Consider the following 24977-nt stretch of genomic DNA (forward strand, 5'->3'; position numbering starts at 1 on the left):
ACTTTACCAACGAAGACGTCCTGTGGTTCTGTGTAAAAGAATTATTTTGTTTTTCTTTAAAAAAAAAAAAAGACAGTGCCCAACATTTTGTTACCTTTTTTTTTTTTTTTTTTTTTTTTTGGCCATAGCAGGAAACTAGGTTGTTCTCTTCAGTTTGGTGTCCACAGGGTTTCCTAGAGCTCTTTCCTGGGTCTTAATTGAAAGGTCAGCACTCATCATCCTGCAAGTATAGTTTGTAATATCTGGCCCTCCTTAAATTGATCACCTTACACGTGCCCCCATTGAAACTCATCTGCCAATCATGAAACCTCCTGAGATCCTTCTTCATCCCCCATCAGCCTGGCATTTCACTGCCTGGAAAAGCTGAGTATTATCTGCAAATTAGAGGATTTCCCAGAGCCCACCCCCAAGGAAGCCTACTATTTCTCCTTCTGACAGAAAAATGTGTTTCTCCCATATATTTTCTTTTTTTTCCCCATAAACCGGTTCCTACTACATCATAAAAGATATTTTTTAAATCCCATGGTAATTCACGTTTAAAAATAGTCTTAGTATCAAACTTAATTAGAAGCATTTTAAAAGTAAGTTTAGCCCCAGGGAAAAGATCCATAGAAGATTACACATGAATTCCCTTTACAGAAACCACGTTGCTGCCCACAACGAAGTTGATGGCTTTTATGTACAGGAGGCTAGCATTTATTATAGATTCTTCCAGCTTTCCTGCTAAAGAACCAGACACTCATCAGTTTATAGTTCCCAGGGCCCCTTTTGCCTGTGGAGCCACACTGGCAATCCACACATTGATCATCCAGAATAACAGGTTCCAGGTTTTCATTAAAGGTACAATATTTTTTCCCCTTGATTTCCTTCAGAAGTCAAATCCGGTCAGGGCATTATGTGAAAGCACCTCTGATTCCAACGGTGCCAGGAAGACTTCCTGGTAAACATCTCTCCCAACTGTTGGACTAATACCTGAAATTCCTTTAACAGGAAGCACATATTCTACAATTAGAAATAGGACTTAAGATGAAATTTTGACACAACCTCTCCTCACCCCCACTGTCGCATAGATGTATAGTTTTACAGAGCCTTTCTTTACAGCAGATTTTGAAAGGGGTAGAGCATGAGCTCCTTTGAGTATTCAGAGGAGCAGGAATTAGGTAGTGGAGCAGTAGAGAGAGAGGAGTACAAAAAACCAAAACAACCTTTGCAACTGAACCATTTTGTGGAGGGCCAGCCCTAATACTATATCACTCAGTCCTAATTATTATGCTTTTGACTACTTCACGTGCAGCTCGGAACCAGAGTCCCGTACACATGTGCTATTATTACATCTGACCCATCTGCCTATAAACATATATTAGACATAGAAATGGCTGACTCTTTAAAAAAAGAAAATCATTCAGTATATCTATTATCTCCTTTTCATCCTTTTTGTTCCATGATCCCACTGGTTCTCTGGCTCACTCTGTAATTGTGTTATATAAAGGACCTCTTACTGCTGGGTCACTTGCAAGATGTTCTCATTTTTGTTTACCACCCAATTTCTAGTTTGCTGCTGAACTGCCTTTCCCTGTGGGATTCACTTAAATTATTTTTTCCTTTTTCTCTTCCTCCCTCCCTTCCTCCTTTCCTTACCTTTCCTTTCTTTTTCTTCCTTCCTTCATTTCATTTTTCTTTCTTTTTTCTTCTTTCCTTTCTTTTCTTCCCCTTCCTCCTTTTCTTCCTTCCTTCTTTCCTTTTTAAATAAGATGGCTTTTTCTTCTGCTGTAGGCTTCTTTACTTTGCTAGCTAGTCGAGCAGGAATTTAATGGTTTTATCTTAAGTTGAATACACCCCCCTCATTTAAAAATTGGTTTAGAGTTTCTTTTTGTAATAGACTGAATATGGAATCATTACATGAATATTTTCTAACACCAAAGACCTTGGGTTTCATTTTATGTAAATGAAAATTTCACAATTTGATCTCCCTAGGTCATTCAATACTAAGTACAAGGATGACCCAGAAACTTCCCGTTATTTCCATGGAAGCTATTAGAGTTGGTACTACAAGAAGAGCCCTGTTTTATCTAGCATATAGGAACATCAACATTGCTCTTATAAGCACACCTCCTCCTTCAAATGGAAGCTTATGGCCCCAGTATAGAGATGGTAGTTATGTTATATTCTTGCTTTATATGAAGGCCTGCCAACCCAACCCCACCCCACCCCCCAAGCCACACACAAACACGTCCACAAAGTTTGGTGGAAGAGGGAGGCTGTTCTGCAAAAGGGAGGGTTTGCTAGTTCCCAAGCTTGGTCATCTGAAGCAGGAAATATTGCTCTTCCTGTGTTTAACTTGTTTGCTCTCTAATTACATTTGAATGTAATCCGAGATAGTCTTAATAATGCTTAATCTGTTACCAAAAACGCTCTGTTGATGACTTTGGGAGCATTTACAGTGAAGGATTGTGAGAGAGGATAATAACAAGTACTTACTTGCTATCGGGTCAAGGGAGGTTTTGATAAATACTAGGGTACCACTCTAAAACCTCAAATCTTGCAAGATGACCCAACTACTTGCCCACTGTGAACTGCCATGACATATGCAGAGTTTGAATGAAAAAATTCAGAGATATGCTGATACTTCTCAGTTTGAATCTTTCTTATCATTTTACAGCCTTAACAGCCAGAAAGCTGATTATTAGTATATATCTCATATGAATACTGTACATGAGGGTCCTTCAGAAAGTTCTTGGGAAAATAGAATTAAAAGACAACATGAATCTTTCCATGAACTTTTCGAAGACCCCTCATATATGGTGCTTGTAATGTACATGGATACATATACTGAAGTTGACAGTCAACATTTTGGAAAAAATCACATTTTATTAAGAATATTCAACCATTCAACTTTGTAAGATAATTAAGTACAGGCACTGCATAAATATTTCACCAAAAGGAAGACATGTTGTTAGACTTCTCAATGAAAAGGACTTATGAAAGACTCCATTAAAGTGGAATTCTCATTTAGTAGCAGTCTTTATATCCACATATGCAAAACTTTGCTAATAAGAGCTATCAACCTGACCAGAGAAATAACCTTATTCTAGTGAACTAGGGTTCATAATGATAGTCATTAAAATAAGAACCTACCTATATTTAGTTCTTGGTCTGCTCACCTTGAGTCCTTTGGCTTTTACTGTATAGCTCAAAATTGAGAGAAACCTTTTTTCCCCATCAAAGACCATTGACCTAAAGAAAAATTCAGAGAACCCAGAAGTAAACAAAAAAATTAATATTTTTACCTTCCTACTTTTATGAGAGAAATATTATACTTTTCTATTTTAAATAATCCTTTTATAGCTCTTCAACTTCTTTTCTCAAACATTAATTCTACTGTTATGGGTTAGAGTAGCCTACCCAGAAAGAACTTGTTTTCTAGGACAACAGCAGGGTCATTAAAGGAATAGGTCATTTAAGCCTAAGTCTTTATTCCTGTGTAGAATCTTTTTGTCCATCTGTACTGAGCCCCACTGACATTTAACAAAAAATTTTTAAAAAGACACATTGCTAATACTTACTATAGTATATTTGTAGCATATGTTTATTCCACAAGAATTTTCCTTAGATTCTGACATCACCTCTGAAGTACAAGTCAGAGGTGTTCTAAGCATAGGATCAGTTCTATAAATCTGGGGCCGAACTTTGGTCTCCAAAGCCACTTTGACCTTCCTACAAAAGAATTGAACACCTCAAGTTGCTTTATAGGGATTGTATTAGTCCGTTTTTGTTGCTATAACAGAAATACCTGAGACTGGCTAATTTATAAAGAACAGAGGTTTATTTGGCTTATGATTCTGGGACAGCTGCATCTGGCTCAGGCCTCAGGCTGCTTTTACTCATGGTGGAAAGCAGCAGGCAGCCATCGGGTACAAGCAGATCACATGGCAAGAGGAAGCAAGAGAGAGAGAGAGGAGGTGCCAGAGTCTTTTAAACAACCGGTTCTCACGGGAACTAATAGAACAGGAACTCACTTATTAATCCCCCCTCCCCCAGGGAGAGCATGAATCCATTCATGAGGGATCTGCCCCCATGACTCAATCAGTTTCCAATACTGCCACATTGGAGATCAAATTTCCACATGAGTTCTGGCAGGACGATACATCCAAACTCCATCAGGGATATAAAAACATTAACCTGCAGGGCATGGGGAGGAGCTACTAAGCTACATAGTTCACTGTGTGCCTGGTGCTGTGCTTCACATTTGACATGTATTCCTATTCAGTGTTATGTGTGTTCCTTTAAATATAATGAAGCTATTTCATTCATTCACTCAGCAAAAAATGTATTGAGTGTCTACCCTATGACAGGCACCGTACTGGGCACTGGTGGTGGTAAACAAGACAGATGAGGCTCCTATAACCCTGGAGCTTAGCTTCTAGGCAGCACTTACCTGTGCTAGGAATTGCACTAAGCATTTACATTGCTTGATTTGATCCCTGTAACAATCTACAATCCTTTCAAAAGTACGTATTATTGTTCCCATTTACAAATGAGAAAACTGGAGAAAAGATTGACTTGCTTAAGGTCACATAGGTAGTAAATGGCGAAGCCAGAGTTTGAATACACATTTGTCTGCCTCTTAACCATTGACTGTATTATCCCCCAAAGTATCACATGGAAGTATGAGATTTAATTGTTGCAAACAAAGAAAACAATACCATTCCCAAGACTTCTTGGAAAATTTTATCTCAGGGGACTGCCAAAAGCCCCTTTAATAAAAAACAAAAAACATTTAACTTTATGCATATGAACCACATGGTCTATAGTATACACAATCCCTTGTGTTTGTTTGTGAAAGTGCAATAGAGATTTTTGCCAAAAAAAAAAAATCTCAATTCTGAGGATTTAGTTTGTAATTTTATGGGTAGAAAACAAGAATAAATATTGCCAGAATTTACTCTTAGGTTTTAAATTCCTAATTAAAGTTTGGAAACATGTAGATTCTGTAAATCCTCTCTTCCCTTCATTTTCAGCGGAAATCCTGACTTCCTGCTTTAGAAAGTGAATAGTGTCACATGTCATTTTATAGAGGTCTTCTCATGAAATTAAATTTTTTTTCATGAGGTTTTTTTAGACTAGTATTGCTAAAGAATTTTAACATTATGTGTTTTTGCCATTCTAGGCAAAATTTATGTCACCTCTTGATCCTGGCAGAAGGCCATATCTGCGCATAGGGTAGAGATTCTCCATCCACGCTATGAGTTGTTCAACCAATACCAATTGAATAAAATGAGAACCAAGGGACATCACTAAAGGACATTTAAGGAAAATATTTCCTTTCACTATTGACTTTTTTTTTTTTTTTGTCTTTTTCCGTGTCCGGCAACGGATCGCAACCCTCAGTGTCGCCCCCGTACCGGACCAGGACCGGCAACGGGATCGCAACCCTTGGTGTTGCCCCCGCGCCTCGCTCAGCCAGTGAGCGGGAACCGGTCTGTATGTGGGATCCGAACCCTCGGCGGGAGCGCCGCCACACTTCCCAAGCGGCGCACTAGCGCAGTGCGCCACCGGGCCGGCCCTTCACTATTGACTTTTAATGTTAATATTTAAAGAAGAGATGTTTTAATGATGATAGGTTTTTCTTTCATTATAATGATGTCGTCTAGAATTTATTTTCCACTTGGGACTCCAGACTCTTTATCATTCACTTTTAGAAGCAAGTAGATCTTCAGTGAAAGAGAACCCAACAGTTATAATTTACTCCTTTGGGCTTGGTAATATGGTAAAAGCAATGCATGCACACACATATTCATACATAAATATTTTAAGCAATACAAATTTTTTAAAATTCTCTTTCATTTGATGAGAAGGGATGGATTCTCTGGAAATTTGCATTTGAGAACAAATAATTATATAGCCTTACTTCCATTTTCATTGCCATTTTCATTCCGATCTGAGAGCTGGTAAAAATTCTTTACAAATTATTCTACCTCTCTTCAGATGGGTCATAGCTAGCTCACTTTGACTCAATGATAAAGGTAACAGAAGCTGTTAATTCATTTTATAAGCCTTGCACTTTGAACTCAGCCCTCTATAGGTAAGGTATTTATATTAATGCTTTTGTTCTATTTGATAAACTTCTACCCTGCCCCTCTATGGTATGGCAGATGTAAAATTGCTTATTGTTTATGTAAAGTGGATGACTCAGACACTAGTTAAATTCACTATTAATGTTAGCCACAGGTGGAAATGAGGCCAAAGTGGACATTTCATTTATTCTTCCTAGTTTGATATGTCTTTTAAAATATTAAATTCAAAAGGCATTAAGCGCCTCAGAATGTAGGATAATTAGGAGGTGAGGGGTATACTGTGCTTCATTATCTGAGTTGTCCTGAACCCTCAGCCAGTGAGCTCACCCAGCCTGTCCCCAGGACTTGTTTAGGGTTGCCATGGAGAACTGGTATTTTCCCTCACCTAATCTTTAGGGCTTTAAATCCAGGTGGTTAGAGGGACAGTTTTTATATTCTTCTCCTTCCTCTCTCAACTGGTGTCTTTAAGGACCAGTTTCTGAACTGTACTACTAAGTAGCCCTGCCACCGTGACAGCCTCCCACCCCTAAGCAAACAAGTCTTCAAAGGTGATATTCTTTCATTTAAGTCAAGGATGACAATCTTCTGGAATTCTGTGGGTTTGTTTTGTACATCTTCCCTGCTCTCTTCTAAGTGGTGACTGATCCCTGCCCCACTGGAGAAAATGACCTGATTCTTTGGCAACAGTTTAATAGCTTCTGATGCTAGAACATGTTCTGAAACTATCCAGAGGCAGGAAGACCTTGCTTCTAAATAGAAATCTTGAGAATTATACCCTTTAACATAGAGCTGCTCTGAAAAGAATCCCAAACTTGACTATATCCATCATGCACTCCCTACCCTACCCTAATACTCCCCCTCCCATAGTCTTTAGTCACTGCTCTGTCCTTTCAGTCTAGCTTAGAAAAACTACTGTTTGGGCTCTGCTTTAAAATGTTAGGGCTTTGAAGGACTGCACTTGATGTAGCCATACACCTGGCAGCTGCCAGAACTGATGAGCTGTCTCGCTGTGTTGTGTTGACATGGACTGTGCAGAGATTTAGGTAAATCCGGTATCCATCACCTAATGAAAAAGCCTGCTGCTAAGTCTGGCTGGCCCTTGCTCTGTGTGCACTATTACCCATTGTGCTATCTGGAAAGAGCCATCCATACCCATTGGTACTTAAAGAAGGACTAAAGAAAAGAACTCCTCAAAAAATGCCCTATCAAATAACCAGCTAACAAGTTAACATGTGAAAAGGCATATGTTTGTACCAGGAACTAAAGGCAGTGTGTTTGCCTAAAGAAGATGCCAGCACAGCTGAGCAATGAGCTAGAGGTGAAGGGGCTGGTGCGCACCAGCTCTGCACAAGAAAATCCCAAGCAGGAAGGGGCGGATGAGGGAATGGGGGGCAGGGAGACACCTTAAATATGTTAGGGATGAAGTATAAAAATATCTATCCTACTTAAATATAGGCAAGCCTAACTAAACCTAATTAGAAGAAAGCCAGTCTGAACCATGGAATATTTTTAAATGCATTTTTATTACTTTCAAGCCTTGGACATGCTAGTAATTCAAACTAGACTAGCATAGTGCAGTACTTCAGGAAAGGGGTTTTAAGAATTATTTGTAATTAGCATATCAATTATTTGTATGTAAGTGGATGTGCACAAAGTGAATAAAAAGTTTATTCTCCTAAGTAGGACAAACATTCCCCAGTGCAGTCCTGTTTACAATATTAATTTGCTTAGCCAGCCCTTTTCGTGCCAAGATAGATGTATGTAAGAAATGCTTATTTCCTCAGGGAAGAATGAATCGCTTCCCTGTGTTTAGTCCAGTAACTAAGAAGCGGAGCGCCATTTGATTGGTTTGGGATTTACAGGATATGGAGTTTTGAATTTGCATACAGACTGGAGAGATTTCATATGGAGAAGATCTGGCAGCCATTGCCAGAGATCCAGTTTCCCCATCTGGATTTCATTGGAGTGATCTGGATTTCATCAAGCAACAGGACACTGATCCTAAATGATCCACCAGACACTCTAACATAGGCATGTTTAAAATACATCCTGCCCCAGAAAAATAACTGTTAAAATATGATGAGTTGGAGTTACTCTATGTGCAGTACTTAAAAGTAATAAAAACGCATTTCTTTTTAAGTCCCACAAAAACCATACAATATCAAGTTAATGATGAAAATCAATCCCCAAACTTTTTCTTGCACACCTCATTGCGTGACGGCATTGCAGAGATTTCCAATCATCTGGGAAAGGATATTATATTTTGATGAGCTGCACCAGGTGCTAACTACATGGCAGGATTTCAGCTTTGAATCTTAGGGAGGCCCTCATGGGTAAAGAAGGGTGAGGGAAGGGATAGGAGCATGTTTATTGTTAACAAATCATTATTGTCCACCTAAGTTCGAATAGCAGAGCAATTGAATTGAAAAAGAAGAGGTATCAGTTATATAGGGAGGGTAGAAAATATGATTAGGAAATGAGAAACAGAGATGTAGGCCTATATATCTACCCATATGTATTAAACTATGCTCTAGGTAAATTGTGAATTCTTCAAGGCTTAGAGAGTAAAAACTGAGTGCAGAGAGCATACGCACAAGCAGTAAATATACACGCAAATGTTGTAACTACAGTTTGGAATGACTCCAGCACTCCCCTTTCCCCCAGGGGCATCACTATCCAGGGTTTGCAAAGGCCAAATAGCTGTTTGGCTTCCAATCAGATTTTGTGCCTAAGAAACGAGAGTAGTAGGTTTCAATTTTAATAATATATTCTCCCAACCTCTATATAACAGAATGGCACTTGTGTTTCTGCCCCCTCTTAAAATGAATTTTGTGTTTGGTGAAAGGTAATAGATTGGCAGCACTGGAAAATGAATTACTGTATTCCCAGGACAGGTATAACTGGGTGGTGACACTATGAAATTTCTCTCTGCCTTCAGGGACCATTAGAGTACTATTCAGGAAGTCACTGCTGTGGTGAGGTGTGCTGAACTCAACAGTATCCTAGTGGGCTGAAAGAATTAACATAGCACTCGAAGGGCCTGACTTAGGCCATTCATTTATTCATTCAACATTATGGAGTGCTTACCATGTGCCTGGTGCTGGGAGAAGACTTTCACACATGTTATATCATGTAATCCTCACAACTCTTTGAGGGAGAGAATATTATTCTTGTTTTACAGAGAAGGAAACTGAGATTCAGAGAAGTGAAGTGATTTGTCCAAGTTGCCATGCAAACACTGGATCCAAGCTCATCTGACTCCAGGTCCAGTGTTCTCCCTGAACTGGATGCTGTGGAGGTCACAAGGGAAGATGAATGAGACATATGCTCAAATAATGTGACACAAAGCAGAATGCAGTCTGCTATGAGCAGTCCTGATGGTTACAGAGCAGTGAGAAGACCTACCCTAGATCAAATAAAGGGCCATTAGCACAGCTAGCCTTAGGATTCATATTCTTTAAGTCTTCTTCCATTTTGTTTTGTTTTTTAGCTTTACTTCTACAAACCAACCTGCCTCTCCACCCACCCCACCTCCTGCCCAGATACTGTACACTCTTCTTGCTGGCGCCTCTGGCCTTTCAGAATGAAGAGAGCCAAAGAGCATTGGGATTTAGTGATGGGAGCATTGGATTCAAATTAGAATTAGTGTTCTAATTCTAGCACTGACAATTCACTCCAGGCAACTGGAAAGGTCCTTTAATTCTGGATGACTCACATTCCCTTGTGTGAATGAGAATGGTTTACTTCCAAGAGGTATAGAAAGAAATAAGTAATAATAGGCTAAAAATAGTGTGCAGCCCTTTCTGCTGCCAAGGTGACATATAATTGATGAGTAGAATTACTTACTACAAAGGATGTTAGAAAGAGATGCCAATTAGAATCTTTGTTTCTATATAATGAACTTAGGAATGAGAGAAAAGATGCCCCTCTAAACTGTTAAGAAACTATATCTTGAAAATTAAAACAGCAAAAGGGATAGTTGGTTTGTTGATTGGTTGGATGGTTGGTTGGTTTGGGTATTCGAGGTTTGGTTTTTATTTTATGGATTCGGGTTTTTTGATTTGTTTTATGTATTTTAGATGTTCATAGAACCAGTACAACTTGTCCGATGCTAAAAGCAGAAAAAGAAACTTATAGAAAATTAAATATCTTCTAGATATGTCCAAGAGGCACACATGGCCCCCAACAAAATGACACATCATCCTCACTGCAGGGAGCACCCCCTCCCCCAATTCCCTGCATCCCTGAACCATTTGTAATAGATATTCAGGAATCACTGAGACATTTACCATATGTTACATCCCCTGGCAGGTTGAACTGTTGCAGAATGAGTCAGCAGTACCTAGGCTGAGATAGGATTGAAAGAATTTTAAAAAGCCATACCTATGAAAAGTTGAACAGCTCCCATTTGGGACTGATTAGTGATACTTTGGGTCCTTAACACAATCCCCCTATGAATCCCCCCAAATGAAATAGATTTAAAATTTATATCTTAGAAAGGGGTTTTGCTGCTGGCAATAACTTTTCTCAGGCTGACTTCGGGAGCTCAAAGTAACAAATATTTCTCCTTTCTCTCCCTTTGCATCCTATCCTTCTTGGTTTTTCAACTTTGAATTTCTCATTTCTTTAATCTCTATTGAGGAAGTCCCTAGAGGATACTGAGAGTGCTTGTTTGGAAACAAGAATATGACAAGGCTGGTCTAGGCTGAAATGCAAGCTAGGATGTCAGGAGAAGGAACCTGCTAGGAGCATGTGCCAGTCATAGGCCTGGCTAGAGAGACAAGTTAGGGTTACCAGACCCTACCGCCAGCATTGATGGAGGGTAACTATAACAGCATCGCACTGGCATCCCATTGCCCTGAGATGAATCTTATAGGATTTCAATTATTTAAAAAACCAAAAAACAAAATATGTTCAGCCCTGATATTAGAGGTAAAGTAGCACCAGTGAGTGATCTCAAGGGCACACACTAGAAGCTATGGTCTACCCTGATGGAATAAAAGGAAAGAGGATAATTCTATGACTTTGTTTTGGGGCTTTTCTTTTATCTAAACGCATCATTAATGTCACCACCTCTCGCTTTTATCCTCCTCAGACACCAACCCCCTCCCTAAATCAAGGCCTGTAGAAACAGCTGCCACAGCTTCGCTTTCTCATATGCATAGCCCTGTCTGAAAAGCAGACTACTGAGTGCTGAAGGAGAAACTACATTTCAAATGGATGTCTTGTGTGTTTATAGGGAAGTTACTAATATAGTGTAATGAGATGCTTGTCTTCCCCCTTCTTTCTGGGTAAAAGATTCTGTACTTTAACAAAACCTAAAATTAATTATTTGCAGTGTAGCAAACAGTACTGTTATAGTGATCAGGGAAACTTTCCCAAAAGCAATCTGGAATGATATTTCATTCATTTATTCATTTAATAACTATTTGTTGAATATCTATTATGTATAAAGTATTGATTTTACCCTCAAGAAAGTTAGTGGTCATTTAAAAATGATAGATACATAGATAGACCGACAGACAAACAGTAGATAGATGGATATTGATTTTCATATTCACACACATTTGAGTAAAATAAAGCATAGAAAGTTGTAAAAACCAAAAGTTATAGAATGCAGTAGGCATTTGAATGGAGAAAATACTTCAGAAAAAGGCTTAATTGAGGAGGTAACATGTGGTCTGGGTTCTAAAGGTTAGCTAATTACTATATCTTTACAAAGTGTGTGAATATGTGTTTGTGTTTATAAAATCTGGATCAAGTTTAAATACACAGAGACTGTAGGGAAGGACATGCTACACAGAGGCTATAGCAAGATTAAAGTCTTGCTATAATAGGCTGAGCTATGTACAAATAATAGCAATGGTTTGGTTTGGCTGGACTGTAAAGTGCAGGAGAAAGAGAAGTTGCAAAGAAGATAGGAAAAGTCAGTAGGAACCACATCACGGAGGAGCTGGAATGCTTAGCTATGAAAATTTGTACTGTATTCTATAAGCATGGAGGAGCCACTGAAAGTTTTAGAATGAGGGAATAATAAGATCAGAGCTTGCTTGGGAAGATTAACACTCAAAAAATAATAATGCTGTGGCTACTGCTGCTGTTATATGGAACAATGTGGGTGAAGTGGCTGGCAGAGTACCTGATGCATAGTAGCTCAGTAAGTCATAGAAGCATGTATACTGAAGTGGTTTAGAGCATGGACTCTAGTGCTCCCAGGCTGTCTGGGTTCAAAAACTAGCTCTGCCACTTAATAGCTGCGTGATCTTGTACAGATTTCTTAACCTCTCTGTGCTGCAGTTTCCCCTTCTGTATAGGGTTAAAAGTAATGCCTATCTTATAAAATTGCTATGAGGGTTAAATGAGCTAATACGTATAAAGTACATAAAACAGTGCTCTGTTTTGAATAAAGTGCTCAATAAATGTTAGCTGTTATTATCATCTTTATGTACAGAGGAGAGGGAACTTGAATTAGCCTTTAAAGAAAGGCTATGACATAGATGACTTTTAGGCACAAGGAAGTACATGACAAAAAGCCATAAGAAAACACAAGGTGAGTGAGGTGAATATTGGAGAGTTCAGTTTGCCTACAGAATAATACGGGTTACGGGGTTATTGGAAATTAAGATTTAAAAGGTAGGTCAGAGTCAGATCATGAAGGACTTTGGATCACGGCCTAAGAATCTAAGAATATTAAGTGTTATCTAAGACAGTGGAAGGACATTAAAGGTTTTTGAGTAAGGAAATGACTTGATCAAAACTATCCTTAAGGAAAATTAATCTTATGGTAGTGTATGTGATGGATTGGAAAGGGAATAGAATTGAGGCAGGGAAACTAATTAGGAAGCTATTAGTGTAACCTACAAAGGAAGTCATAAGGGCTAGATTAGAGTACTGCAATGGGAATGGAAAGGAGGGAATAGGAGAGAGATTGGTGAAAGACTGGTAATTGAAGAGGAACAGGAAAAGGGAGGAATTAGAAAGGAAAGGCTTCAGAGTTTTAAGCATGGGTGACTGAAAGGATGGATATCATTAAAAGACAAAGGGAATAAAGGAAGTAAGATAACAGGTTCAGTGTGATCAAATGGAGCTGTAAATTACAGCTGACTTCTCTGCACAAATTGACAGGTTGATACTAAAATTTATGTAGAAATTCAACCCAGAATATCCAAAACAATCTTGAAAAGGAAGGACAAAGTTGGAGAACTCATACTTCCCAATTTCAAAACTTACTACAAAGCTACAGTAACCAAGACAGTGTGGTGTTGGCATGAGTACAGACAGATAGATCAGTGGAACAGAGTTCACAGTCCAGAAATGTCAGGTCCACCGCCGGCCAACCCAAACAGCCCTACCCTCGTTCCTTTTGGTGGGCGAGCAAATGGCCCGGGTTCCTCTTTCCCTCATGTCCCCTTTGGAAGGAGATGGGGGAAGAGAGCCGTGAAGAGAGGTGAGCACACCACTGGCCCCAACCAGCCCAGTTAAAGGACACTCAGATGCGGCAGGGGTTCTGTCGAGCAGTTCCATTTATTATCACACAAGCACTTGCTTTTAAAGGCAGATGGGGAAGGGAGGTTTTTACATCCTCCAATCGGCTTAAAGGTTACGAGAGCATGCATCCTGTCTCGATGCCTAGCTATTGCAATCACACAGTGTTCACGAGCACGGAAGCGCATATTTAGCCAATAAGGGCTAAGGCAAGGTTCCCGCAGACACTCCCATCCTAATTCCTCCCAGCACCATCTTAGGCTGCCACGTTAATACGCCCTTGTGGGCCCAAAGTGGTGCTGCTTATAATGTCACTTAAGGTGGCATTAGTTTTTAAGGCCCGACACAGGAATAAACCCCCACATTGTCAATTGATTTTATAGAAAGGAGCCAAGACCATTCAATATGGGAAAGAAAATTCTTTTCAGCAAATGGTGCTGGGACAATTGGATATCAACATGCAAAAGTATGAAGGTGGACCCTTACCTCACACCATATAGACAAATTAATTAATAATAGATCAAAGACCTAAATGTAAGAGCTAAAACTATAAAACTCTCAGAAGAAAAGATAAATTTAAATTTTTATGACCTTGAGCTAGGTAATGGTTTCTTAGATATAACACCAAAAACACAAGCAACAACAAAAAAAATAGATAAATTGGGCTTTGTCAAAAATATATTTTATTTTTTTTACATTCTAAGATGTTATTGTGGAGCAGTTGAGGGAGTAGGGGAAGGGAAATAAGGTGGGGGGAGGAAGGTGAGGGGGGGCAAGGATGAGGCCCATGGGAGCCCCCTCATTCCAGCAGGGGAGACCAGGGGGCTTCCGCCTGTAGCTCAGTCATTGCTGGGCTGGATGCAATGTCAGGGGAGTGTGACTGAAGCCTTTGGCCCTCCACTGCCTCAGCTCAGGAGCACAGGGTGTTTCTGGTTGCAGCTCAGCGGTCATTGCTGGGCTGGTTGCAGATGTCAGTGGGGTCATGGCTGAGACCCACAGCCTTCCGCACCCCCCAGCTTGGCCCAGGGGACTTCCAGTCCTTCTAGGCTTTATAGGTATTCTTTGGTGGTGTTAGACCTTTATTGGTTAATACCAAACTTTGTCTCTGATCTGTGGGTATTTTATTTTTCTTTCAATTCTGTGTTAGATTATTCACTGTTCCCACCACTTAAACTCTGCACTGGAACTAATTTGTTGTCCTTTGGTTACTTCTAAAATGGGGGAACTTTCTGTGGGGACCAGCACTTGAGCCCTGTTTTTGAGCTAAATTGCTATTTTGCTCCTGATTCTCTGGGGAAGGCTTTTCGTGCAGCTCAGGTTTTAATTGTTGACCTTGTAAGTACTTCCAGGTCTTGTGAGGTACAGTACACCCAGATTGTGTGGAAACTCTGGTCTGGGCCTGAGTCTTTTCAGCAAACTGCACCCCTTCAATTCTATATTCCTGACCAGTCTCCTCTGAGTGGTCCTATGCTGATTGGGGGGCAGATCGCCTGTCCTTGCTGTGCCCCAGTGTTCCCCCAGTGGGCCCGTCTCCCCTACCGCCTGCCCTCCAAACACTTCCCATAGGATGAGCTGTGCACTGATCCCTTGCAATGATTCACTGGCCTCTAAGTAGCTCCTTTTTTTTTCAGTTTTCTATGGCTCCTCCTATGTGGGTCCACAGGAACCCTGTTAGTGGTCTTGCTGGCCTTGGGGCCACCAAGGCCCTCTTCTCCCCCGCAGCCTCCAAGCAACTTCATACAAAGGGCACAGCAGCAGCTTTTGCCAGCTCTTGCTCCGTGTGCTCACCAAGGCCAACCTTGAAGCAGCTGGTGCTCAAAATGGTGGGAGCAATCCTTTCTTTCTCTCATTGTGGCTTCTCCTGCCTTCATGAACTCCACAGGTCTCTCCTCCTCTTTCCCTGAGCTCTAGCGGCCCCACCTTGGCTGTCATTGCTTTTTAATAGTTGTATATTGGTTGATTTGTGGGAGAAAGTGATGCTGGGGACCTTCTATTGCACCATCTTTGACTTTGTCAAAATTAAAAACATTTGTGCTTCAAAGTACATTATCAAGAAAGTGCAAAGATAATCCATAGAGTAGAAGGCAATATTTTCAGATCATATATCCGATGAGGGACTTGTATATAGAATATATTAAGAACTCTTACAACTCAATATTTAAAAAGATAATCCAGTTTAAAAATGAGCAAAAGACTGAAATTGACAAGTGGACAATAAACACATGAAAAGATGCATAACTTCACTAGTCATCAGACAAATGCAAATTAAAACCACAATGAGATAACTCTTCACACCCAGTAGGATGGCTGTAATTAATTAAAAACAAAATAAAACAGAAAATAAGTGTTGGCAAGGATGTGGAGAAATTAGAACCTTCAGACATTGCTGGTGGTAACGTAACATGGTGCACCTACTGTGGAAAACAGTCTGGCAGTTCCGCAAAAGGTTACACATAGAGTTACCATATGACCCAGAAATTTTACTCCTAGGTATTTATACCCAAGAGAATTGAAAACATGTCCACACAAAAAGTTGTACATAAATATCCATAGCAGCATTATTCATATTAGCCAAAATGTGGAAATAACCCAAATGTCCATCAGCTGATGAATGGATAAATAAAATGTGGTGTATACATACAACAGAATATATTATTCAGCTATAAAAGGAATGAGGTAATGATACATGCTACAACACAGAAGAACCTTGGAAACATCATGCTAATTGAGCCCGTCACAAAAGACCACATATAGTATGATTCCATTTATGTGGAAGTCAAAATTAGACAAATTCACAGAGACAGAAAGTAGATTAGTGGTTGCCAGAGTTGGAAAGTGGTGGTAATGGGTAGTGACTGCCAGTGGGTACAGGGTTTCTTTTGGGAATGATGAAGATGTTCTAAAATTCATTGTGGTGATGGTTGCACAACTGAGTGAATATACCAAAAGCTGTTGAATTGTACACCTTAAATGAGGAAATCGTATGGTATGTGAATATCAATAAAGTTATTTTTTAAAATATTTTTTACTGGGGCTGTAGCCATTGATGACCAAATGCAGATTTTTGAGTAGGATAAATGGTCAGTTGCTTCTGAGAAGTTGAAAAAGATAACAGAAAAAAGGCTTTGGGATATGGTAATCCAGAGGTCTCTCTACCTTTAAGAGAGTAGTTTTAGGAAAGCAGTGAGATCAGAAACTGGACCACAAGAAGTATGTATGGGTGGCCAGTACTAGGATTAAGTTTGGCAGTGCTGAGAAGGGGAGGGGGAGATGGGCAATTTGTAACCTAAAGAAACTGAATCCATAGTAAGGCAGAGACTGAAGATGTAAGCAAAGAGCTCACAGGTGATACATGGCCCTTAAAGCAACAGGAAAGAGGATCTAGTGCCCAGATGGAGAAGGAATACGAGGGAGGAAGGACATTTTCGGGTAGGGAAAAGAGGTAGAGGAAGGCAGTCATTAAACACAGCTTCAACCAGTTCAGTCAAGTATAAGGCAGCAAAAGTTTGATCTGAAAGACACACATCAAACTCTTAATCAGCAGTTACCTCTGAGGAGGGAGCAGAAATGGGGAGAGGGAGATTTTTCACTTTTATTTGGCAGACTTTTATGCTTAGTGTTTTTATTTCAAGAATGTCCTCTCATTATATTTGTATTTTTAAAAATTAGACTAAATGCTGTAAGTAATGTAACTGTCAATTGGAGGTAAAGTGAAGGATTGCCAAGCTGTAGAGAGGGAGTGGCCCATATTAATCGCTCAGTAAATGTTTATGGAATTTGTTGAATTGGAGCTGTAAGCATAAACTGTAGTGGAAGCAATTAGTTTGATTTCTCAGCTTTCTCCAGCAGAGCAGAGCAGAAAATTCTGACAATGTGGTTTATCCATGGTCTTGAGGTTTGACAAGGCAAAAATGACAAAGGTGTGAAGGAATTAAGTGTACTAGTAAGGGTTTTCTAAATTGCTAACCATATTCTCCAAAATGAGTAGTGAAGCAAGTGAGGTGAAAAAGTAGGCTGGTGGACTTTGAAAATAGGAAAAAGACTAGCACATAGGAGTTATAATGAGAATAAAGAGCAAGTGCAACAGGAGACATGGAAAGATAGAAAATTGTACTTGGAAAAACTAGTTCAGAGTTCAGGGTCTTAGAATTAGCACAATTCCAAGTGTTTTCTTATCAGGCCCTGAAGTGTAGCCATGCTACACTAATAACAACTAATGTGCAGTGAAGGCGAACATCACTATTGTTGAAAAGGTGAAGAAACTTTCATGTCAGAGAATTAGAACAGTCATGGGGAACGAGCAGATTTCTTTTGTTCAGTAAAGTAAACCCACTGCCCAACCTAACACCTGGTATATAGTAGGCATTCAATTAACATTTATTGAATGGATGGATGGATGGATGAATATTATGGAACTTATCATAGTTATTTGTTGAACTTATCATAGTTATTTGTTTTCCCATCTTCTCCTACTGGACCATAAGTTCTCTGGGTCTTGCTTATTTCTGTATCTCTAGTGCCCAGCATAGAGAATAAATAGTAGGTGCTGGAATCAAGGTTTGAGTGAGTAAATGAATATTGAACTGCAGAGAATGATGACAAGGAGAGAGAGAGAGAAAAAATGTGAGCCAGGTGCTAAAATTCTAAAGGGAGGTGAGAGAATACATTGTAGGCCTACAAATGAGAACTTTATCAGTATTTGAATAGTATAAGCAAATGACATTGACTTCAAAAGAGGAGGGATTGATGAGAGGGGAAGAATACTGGATTTGGAAGTGACAATAGGAAAAGGAATATTCCAATTTCTCTTTTCCCCTCCTGGGAATTCTGGAGGAATGGGCACAGTGTGTTTCCTCCTATGACTTTCCACCCCTATTCTGTCCCTAGCCCTCTCAATTTTTTCCAAATTTACCTTACCTTTCTTCCTGTGCACTCATGCCTAGAATGCTTCAATATCCTTTTTGCTGACCCTTCTGCCTCCGGACTTCCTTACTTTGGCCTTATACACAACAGCAAAAATCAAAATTTCTAACCAAAATTTTTCAGCAACATCAGTACTTATCTCATACTTCTCCAGTGGCTCCCATCTGGCTGTCAAATCAAATGAAACTTCCAGTCTTGAATTTATGAGTGTCCACCATTTAGCCTCTGTAACCTGTCCTCACTTCCAGTTGCTTTGAAGCTTACACTATGTACAAAATACCCTACCTTTTTCAAAGCTTCTAATTACCCTTTTGTCTACCCATCGGGAGCCCTCTTCATCAGAAGGCCTTGAGGATTCGTTTTCCCTACCTGGCTATAATTAAAACAACTATTCCAGAAACACCTGCCTTCCTTTATCCTTTCCTCTCTCCTAATTACCAAACACTCATGATGGCTATATGGTTATATGTATATGTTTCTCTTCTGTATCACTCTGCACTACCCTGTCAATTCTACCATGGAAGTATCTCCCAGATCTATCTCTTCCTTCCCATCCTTGCTGTCACTGGTTTGGATGGTTGCAAAAGCCCTGATTAACCTTCGGTGTTTCCTACACTAGAGCTCAAGTATCTTTAAAATGGAAATTTAATCATGCCCTCAGCAGGCACACACACACACACACACACACACACACACAAACACACACACACACACTTACGTAATGTTTGAGACATTTCATAATACCCTTTAAGCAAAAGTCCAAACTCATTAGCCTGCCTGGCATATGCAGCCCACGTTTACTTCTATAGTCTCATGCCACCACTCCCCATTTCAAGCCTTCCTGCACGTGTGCTTCCTTCTCTGAACCTAGTCCCCTACCAGTAACCCCCACAACCATCCCTGCCTCCAATTCCCCTACCTTCACCCCAAATGCCTATAAACTTCTCTTATGCCTTTTTTAAAAAACGTTGTGTTGCAAAATAATCACAGATTTAAAGGAGGTTGCTAAAAAATGTATAGGGAAGTACCATGTACCCTTCCTCCAGCCTCCTCCAATGTTGACATCTTGCACAATTATAGTGCTGCATCCATAGAGCTTATTCAGATTTCACCAGTTATACACGCTCTCATGTATGGGGGGGTCTATGCAGCTTTGTCACACACGTAGCCATGTATAAACACAACCACAGTCAAGATACATCACCACAAGGCTCCCTCATGCTATCCCTTTATAGTCACACCCATCTCTAAACCCCTGGCAACCACTAATCTGTTCATCTCTGTAGTTAATATTTCACAATGTTATATATATAGAATCATGCAGTATATATTCTTTTGAGACTGGCCTTATTCACCCAGCATAACTCCCTTGAGGTCCATCCAAATTTTTTGTATGTATCAATAGTTTGTTTCTTTTTATTGATGAGCAATATTACAATGCTATGGATGTACCAGTTTGTTTAACCATTTAGCTGTTGAACTACATCTGGGTTGTTTCCAGTTTTTGGCTATTACAAATAAAGCTGCTAAAAACATCTATGTACATGAAAATAAGTTCCTACATTAAAATAAATCTTAATTCCTCTGGACTAAATTGCCCAAGAGTACAATTGCTGGGTCATATGTAAGTCTATTTTTAGTTTTGAAAGGAACTGCTGAAGTATTTTCCAGAGTGTCTATACCATTTTACATTCCCACCAGCAAGATATGTATGATCGGGTTTCTCCACATCCTCACCAGGAATTGTTGCTATTACTGTTTTTCATTTTAGCCATCTTGAGAGTTGGCTCATTGTAGTTCTTGTCATCTTCTAGGACCTAAATCAAGAGTTATCTCTGTAGAGACTTTTCTGATTTCCTCTGAAAGAGTTGATTACTCTCTCCTCTGTGCCATCTCTGATACTTCATTTATCTTTGTATTTTAATTATTTATTGGCAAAGGCCATGTCTTCCCCTCTATTCTGTGCTACAGGAAGATAGGGGCTATACCATATCCATCTTTATTCCTGCAGCATCTGGTACAGTTACATGCTGGGCACACAGTGGACACTAAGTCAGTGTGTACTAAGTGAGGGAAAGAATGAATGAAAAGAACGTTAGTCTTGCTGGCCTCCCCCACCTCCCCCTAAAGCTAGAAACCTTTTTAGAACTTACATCACACCTTCCTCTGTCTCCCAGCAGCAGCTAATAGGGTTCTCTGTATGTGTAGATGCTCAATAAATGTCGTCTAAAGTATTCAGGTGGAGGGCCGGCCCGCGGCTCACTCGGGAGAGTGTGGTGCTGATAACACCAAGGCCACGGGTTCGGATCCTGTATAGGGATGGCTGGTTAGCTCACTGGCTGAGCATGGTGCTGACAACACCAAGCCAAGGGTTGAGATCACCTTACCGGTAATCTTTAAAAAAAAAAAACTATTCAGGTGGTTTATCTTCCCTCTGCACCCAGGAGATAAGCACATGAAAGAGAGAATAGGCCCAAGTATCCTTGTATTAAGGATCACATGTCATAATTTTTATAATATTCTTATAATCTCTATAATGACTCAATATTTGTATAGATGAGAAATCCAAACAAAACAGTCCTTTGAGTCAAAGAACACCTCTGTGACTGAACACTGTTTAATAGTTTCAGTACCCTGGTTATATACGAATTTGGGAGGATGGTATTTTATATCTCTGAATTCCTTTTGCAGTTTCAGAAGGATCTGGGATTTTTCTGGTTTTGTTGCACTGGTATAATTTGACATGTTGATTATGAGGGGGTCATTAACCTCAACATTTTTGATCACTTTTTGACTCTGTAGTTTCTCAACTCTGAAGTATGTTAATTTGCACTTGTTTATATGTCTCTGTAAGAGTTACTCAGGCCCTTGAGGACTGCTTTATGTTTTGTCTGGAAAGTAGATTGTAAGCCCCTTGAGAGCAGGGACCTTGTAACTCCTAGGAATGCATTCTGGACATTGTCAGTATTCAATTAATTATAATATTGGAGGCCTGACTAAGGTCGTCTGTCACAATGACATCTTCCTTTTCATCTCTAAGGCTTCTAACTATTGAAAAAAGCAGTTAGGTTGATTTGATAGCACTGAATGATTCTATTCAAAATTATGCTCATTGTTACTCACTATAATTGTTCTTTTCGGGTGCTTTCAGATTTATAATTCTGGATCAGTTGTTACAGTTCCCTCCCAGATAATTCCCTGGTTACATATGCATTGGGGAGGACTGTATTTCATAACCCTCAAGTCCCTTTGCATAATCAAAAGTAAGCTGATGACATCTATGCTTTCAAAGCATGTACTTCCCACCCCCAGCCCCCACTGATAACTAGGTGATAAACTCCAAGTGTGGTCATGATCTTAAATTATCAGAAAGAATCCTTAATAACTGTTCAATGTATATGTCTTATTTTCCCAGATTTTAAAATGGAGTAAAATATGTGCACTCTGTCCTATGGCTGTTGAAGTTAAATTAATACAAATATTTTTAAGGAAGTCTGAGTTCTAAAACAGAAGGGCAAATTTGTTCGTTGATGAGGGCAGAGGTAGGGGGAATTTATTTTTGTAAGTCAGGTTTATTGAGGTGTCATTTACATACAGTCTGATTCACCTCATCAAAGTTTATTAAGTTTGACACATTGTGGGGTTTTTTGTTGTTTTTTTTCTTCATTAACTGTTTGCAGATTCAACTATTCCTCCACCTTGCCCCAGCACCACCCCTACCAAACTGAGCTATTTTTTTCTGATATTTTGTATTCTTTCTCATTTCTACAGTGTACTAAAGGAGGTATACCAAGCCTTTAATCCCAAAGCAGTGGTCTTACAGCTGGGAGCTGATACAATAGCTGGGGATCCCATGTGCTCCTTTAACATGACTCCAGTGGGAATTGGCAAGTGTCTTAAGTACATCCTTCAGTGGCAATTGGCAACACTCATTTTGGGAGGAGGTGAGTACAAAGGAAGGTCACCAGGAGAATTTATTGACCTTCCTCCACATTTTGTCTGTTGACACTGAGGAACACTTGGCTTTCTTAGATTGGCTAACACCAATCTGCCTGTGGCCGAGAAGCCTGAGTCAGTGAAATCTGCCACCTGCACAGTTCAGCATAAGGAAGTGTACTCAGACACACGTCTCCTCCTCAGGTTAGCATGTGCATTGACTCTTTGGCCATCTGAAGTCTAGATTTCAGTTCCTGAAGCAAAAGTCCTTTGGTCAAAGGTTACCTCAGATCTTAAGAACAGAGGATGTTAACCCCAGTAGACTTTCGATTCATCTTCCATTAGTATAGTCTTTGCTTCTCTGTTCTAATAATCACCTTTTGGAAACACACCACTAAAATTCTAACTCTACTCATATATAAGTAGTAAACACATGAATAGATTAAATATCTAAGCTGAATTGAAGAATGACTCTCTTCCCCCCAAAAAGCATGGATTTGTTACAATTAAGCAAAATTGAGAGATTCAAAGAGTCTCTTGGGCATTTTTGTCTTCAGTGTGTACTGATATTTGTACTACTTAACCAACAGAAAACTGGGTATATTTAATAGGAGCATTTGTACATTTGAGAAAGGAACCTATCACAACCTCAACCACCTTTGAAGATGCCTTGCTTAGAATCTTCTGTCCATCTACCTGGCACAATCTTTACTTCCTTGGATGAATGGATTGGCGTATTAAAATGGCATTGAGCTTAAAATGCATATATTATGGAAGAGCTAATAGTTTGTTGTTTTATCAAACTGTTGTAAATTAGGGGAAACTGTGGAGAGGCCTTAGTAAATGAGAGAGCATTCAACACAAATACAGGAGCCTGGTCCTTTGGCAGCCTCAAACCCTAGAGGGAACAAAATTAAAGGTGCTTACAAGAGATAACCTCTTATGAAAAGCTGGCAAGAGATATATTAACTTCGTCTCAAGAAAAAGATAAAATTGATAAGTACTAAGGGTACCAAGGATGGTGATTATGATACAGGTACAGTTGCGGGGAAAAAAAGACCTTTGTACAACATACACCTGTGAGAATTTGACTCTGTTTGAGGCTACAGCCTTTACTTAAAGAGCCTGTTAGCATTCTCTAAAGCTTTTTTACTTTCTCAGCCCAGAGTTTTGACTTTTGAATATGTAACTCTACTTACGCAATATGTGTATTCCTGAAAATGCTTGTGTATAAATGGAATTTTTGCAAATCAAATCATATTGTGTATGCACCAGAGACAGCTTTCTACATAAGCAAAGCCTATAGTAACTGTTTTTGAAATTAATCATGCCAAATAAGTCTATCTTATAAATTCAGATTTGTCCATGTCAGGCATTTAAGTAATACCTGTACTATCAAACTGAAATTGTCAGCCCCTATTAACACATAGAAAATTAGTAGAGATGGCCACATTCCCAAGCTTCAGTAGACCCCATTGAGGCCTAAAAGACACACTCTAGAAGCCTCACCATCACAGACCTTTCAAATAGTAGAAAAGCTTAAGAAAAGGGTGACCGTATGTCCCAGTTTATATATGCTATCCCAGTGCAATGATTAATAGTGTCCTCTTTTACTCTTAAAAGTATACCATTTTGGACAATAATTTATATGGTCACCCTACCTAAAATAGATCAGATTCTATTTCCCTTAAGCTGCACTGGGGTTAGGAAACCATTCCATTTTACCCTGTACACTCTTGGAATTTAGCTAAAGGCCAGTGTTCTAATGCTTGCGTGGCAGAGCACATCTATTCAGCACACAAAAAAAATGCTGATTATTAGCCAGTATAATATGGCTGCTGGGTGACTGTGACAGGACCTGACAAGATGGGTCAGAGTGTCTATCAACAGTCCCTTCCTCTTCTCACTCTCTTTGATCTCTGCCACCAGGCCTATGTTTTGTGGTGAAAAGGAATGCTGATATTAAAAGGAGGAAGTTTATTTCTGTCAGCACTTTTCTTAAATCACATTCAGCTCATTTTACAGAATTGTTGCAAAATTCATCACAGAAAGCTTCACACTGCGTAGGTCACCTCAAGAGATCAGGGTTTCAGAGATCTCACTCTTGCCATTATCTCTTGATGGAATTGAGTACCTTGGATTCCTTGGGTGCATGTTTGTTGGGAGGTGAGAGCCTCTTTAATCTTTATAGACCTTGGACTTCTACACTGTGTGATCTCACTAGTCCATCAAAGTCTGCTTACTAGGTGGTTTTAAAATATCATAAAGGGATATTTAGGTGAAATTCTGTACCTTGGAGTTGTCTTTTTAGCCCTTTTATTAAAACATTTTTCTCTCCTTCCTTACCCCCCTTCCCTCTCCTGCTGTTTTGTGACTATTCTTTCCTAACTTCACAATTCTTGATGGAGACAGGAGGCTATAACCTTGCCAACACGGCTCGATGCTGGACATACTTGACCGGGGTCATCCTAGGGAAAACACTATCCTCTGAGATCCCAGATCATGAGGTAAGTAAGGCTCTGACAAGTCCTCTCTTCTTTAAGGGGAAGAGCTGAGTCA

At 39.6% G+C, this 24977-nt stretch overlaps 1 protein-coding gene across 2 annotated transcripts in view; it reads left to right on the forward strand.

The window, feature by feature from the left end:
* The window catches only part of HDAC8 (histone deacetylase 8), a 232762-nt gene that overhangs the window by 75946 nt on the left and 131839 nt on the right, over nt 1–24977 (forward strand). For both annotated transcript variants that reach the window (XM_008579872.1, XM_008579873.1), the window contains 2 exons: nt 22254–22426; nt 24831–24925. In XM_008579872.1, coding sequence (XP_008578094.1) covers nt 22254–22426; nt 24831–24925 — 268 coding nt within the window. The remainder of the gene's footprint in view (nt 1–22253; nt 22427–24830; nt 24926–24977) is intronic.

Source organism: Galeopterus variegatus, unplaced genomic scaffold (assembly GCF_000696425.1).
Source record: "Galeopterus variegatus unplaced genomic scaffold, G_variegatus-3.0.2 Scaffold1972, whole genome shotgun sequence".
Taxonomy (NCBI): domain Eukaryota; kingdom Metazoa; phylum Chordata; class Mammalia; order Dermoptera; family Cynocephalidae; genus Galeopterus; species Galeopterus variegatus.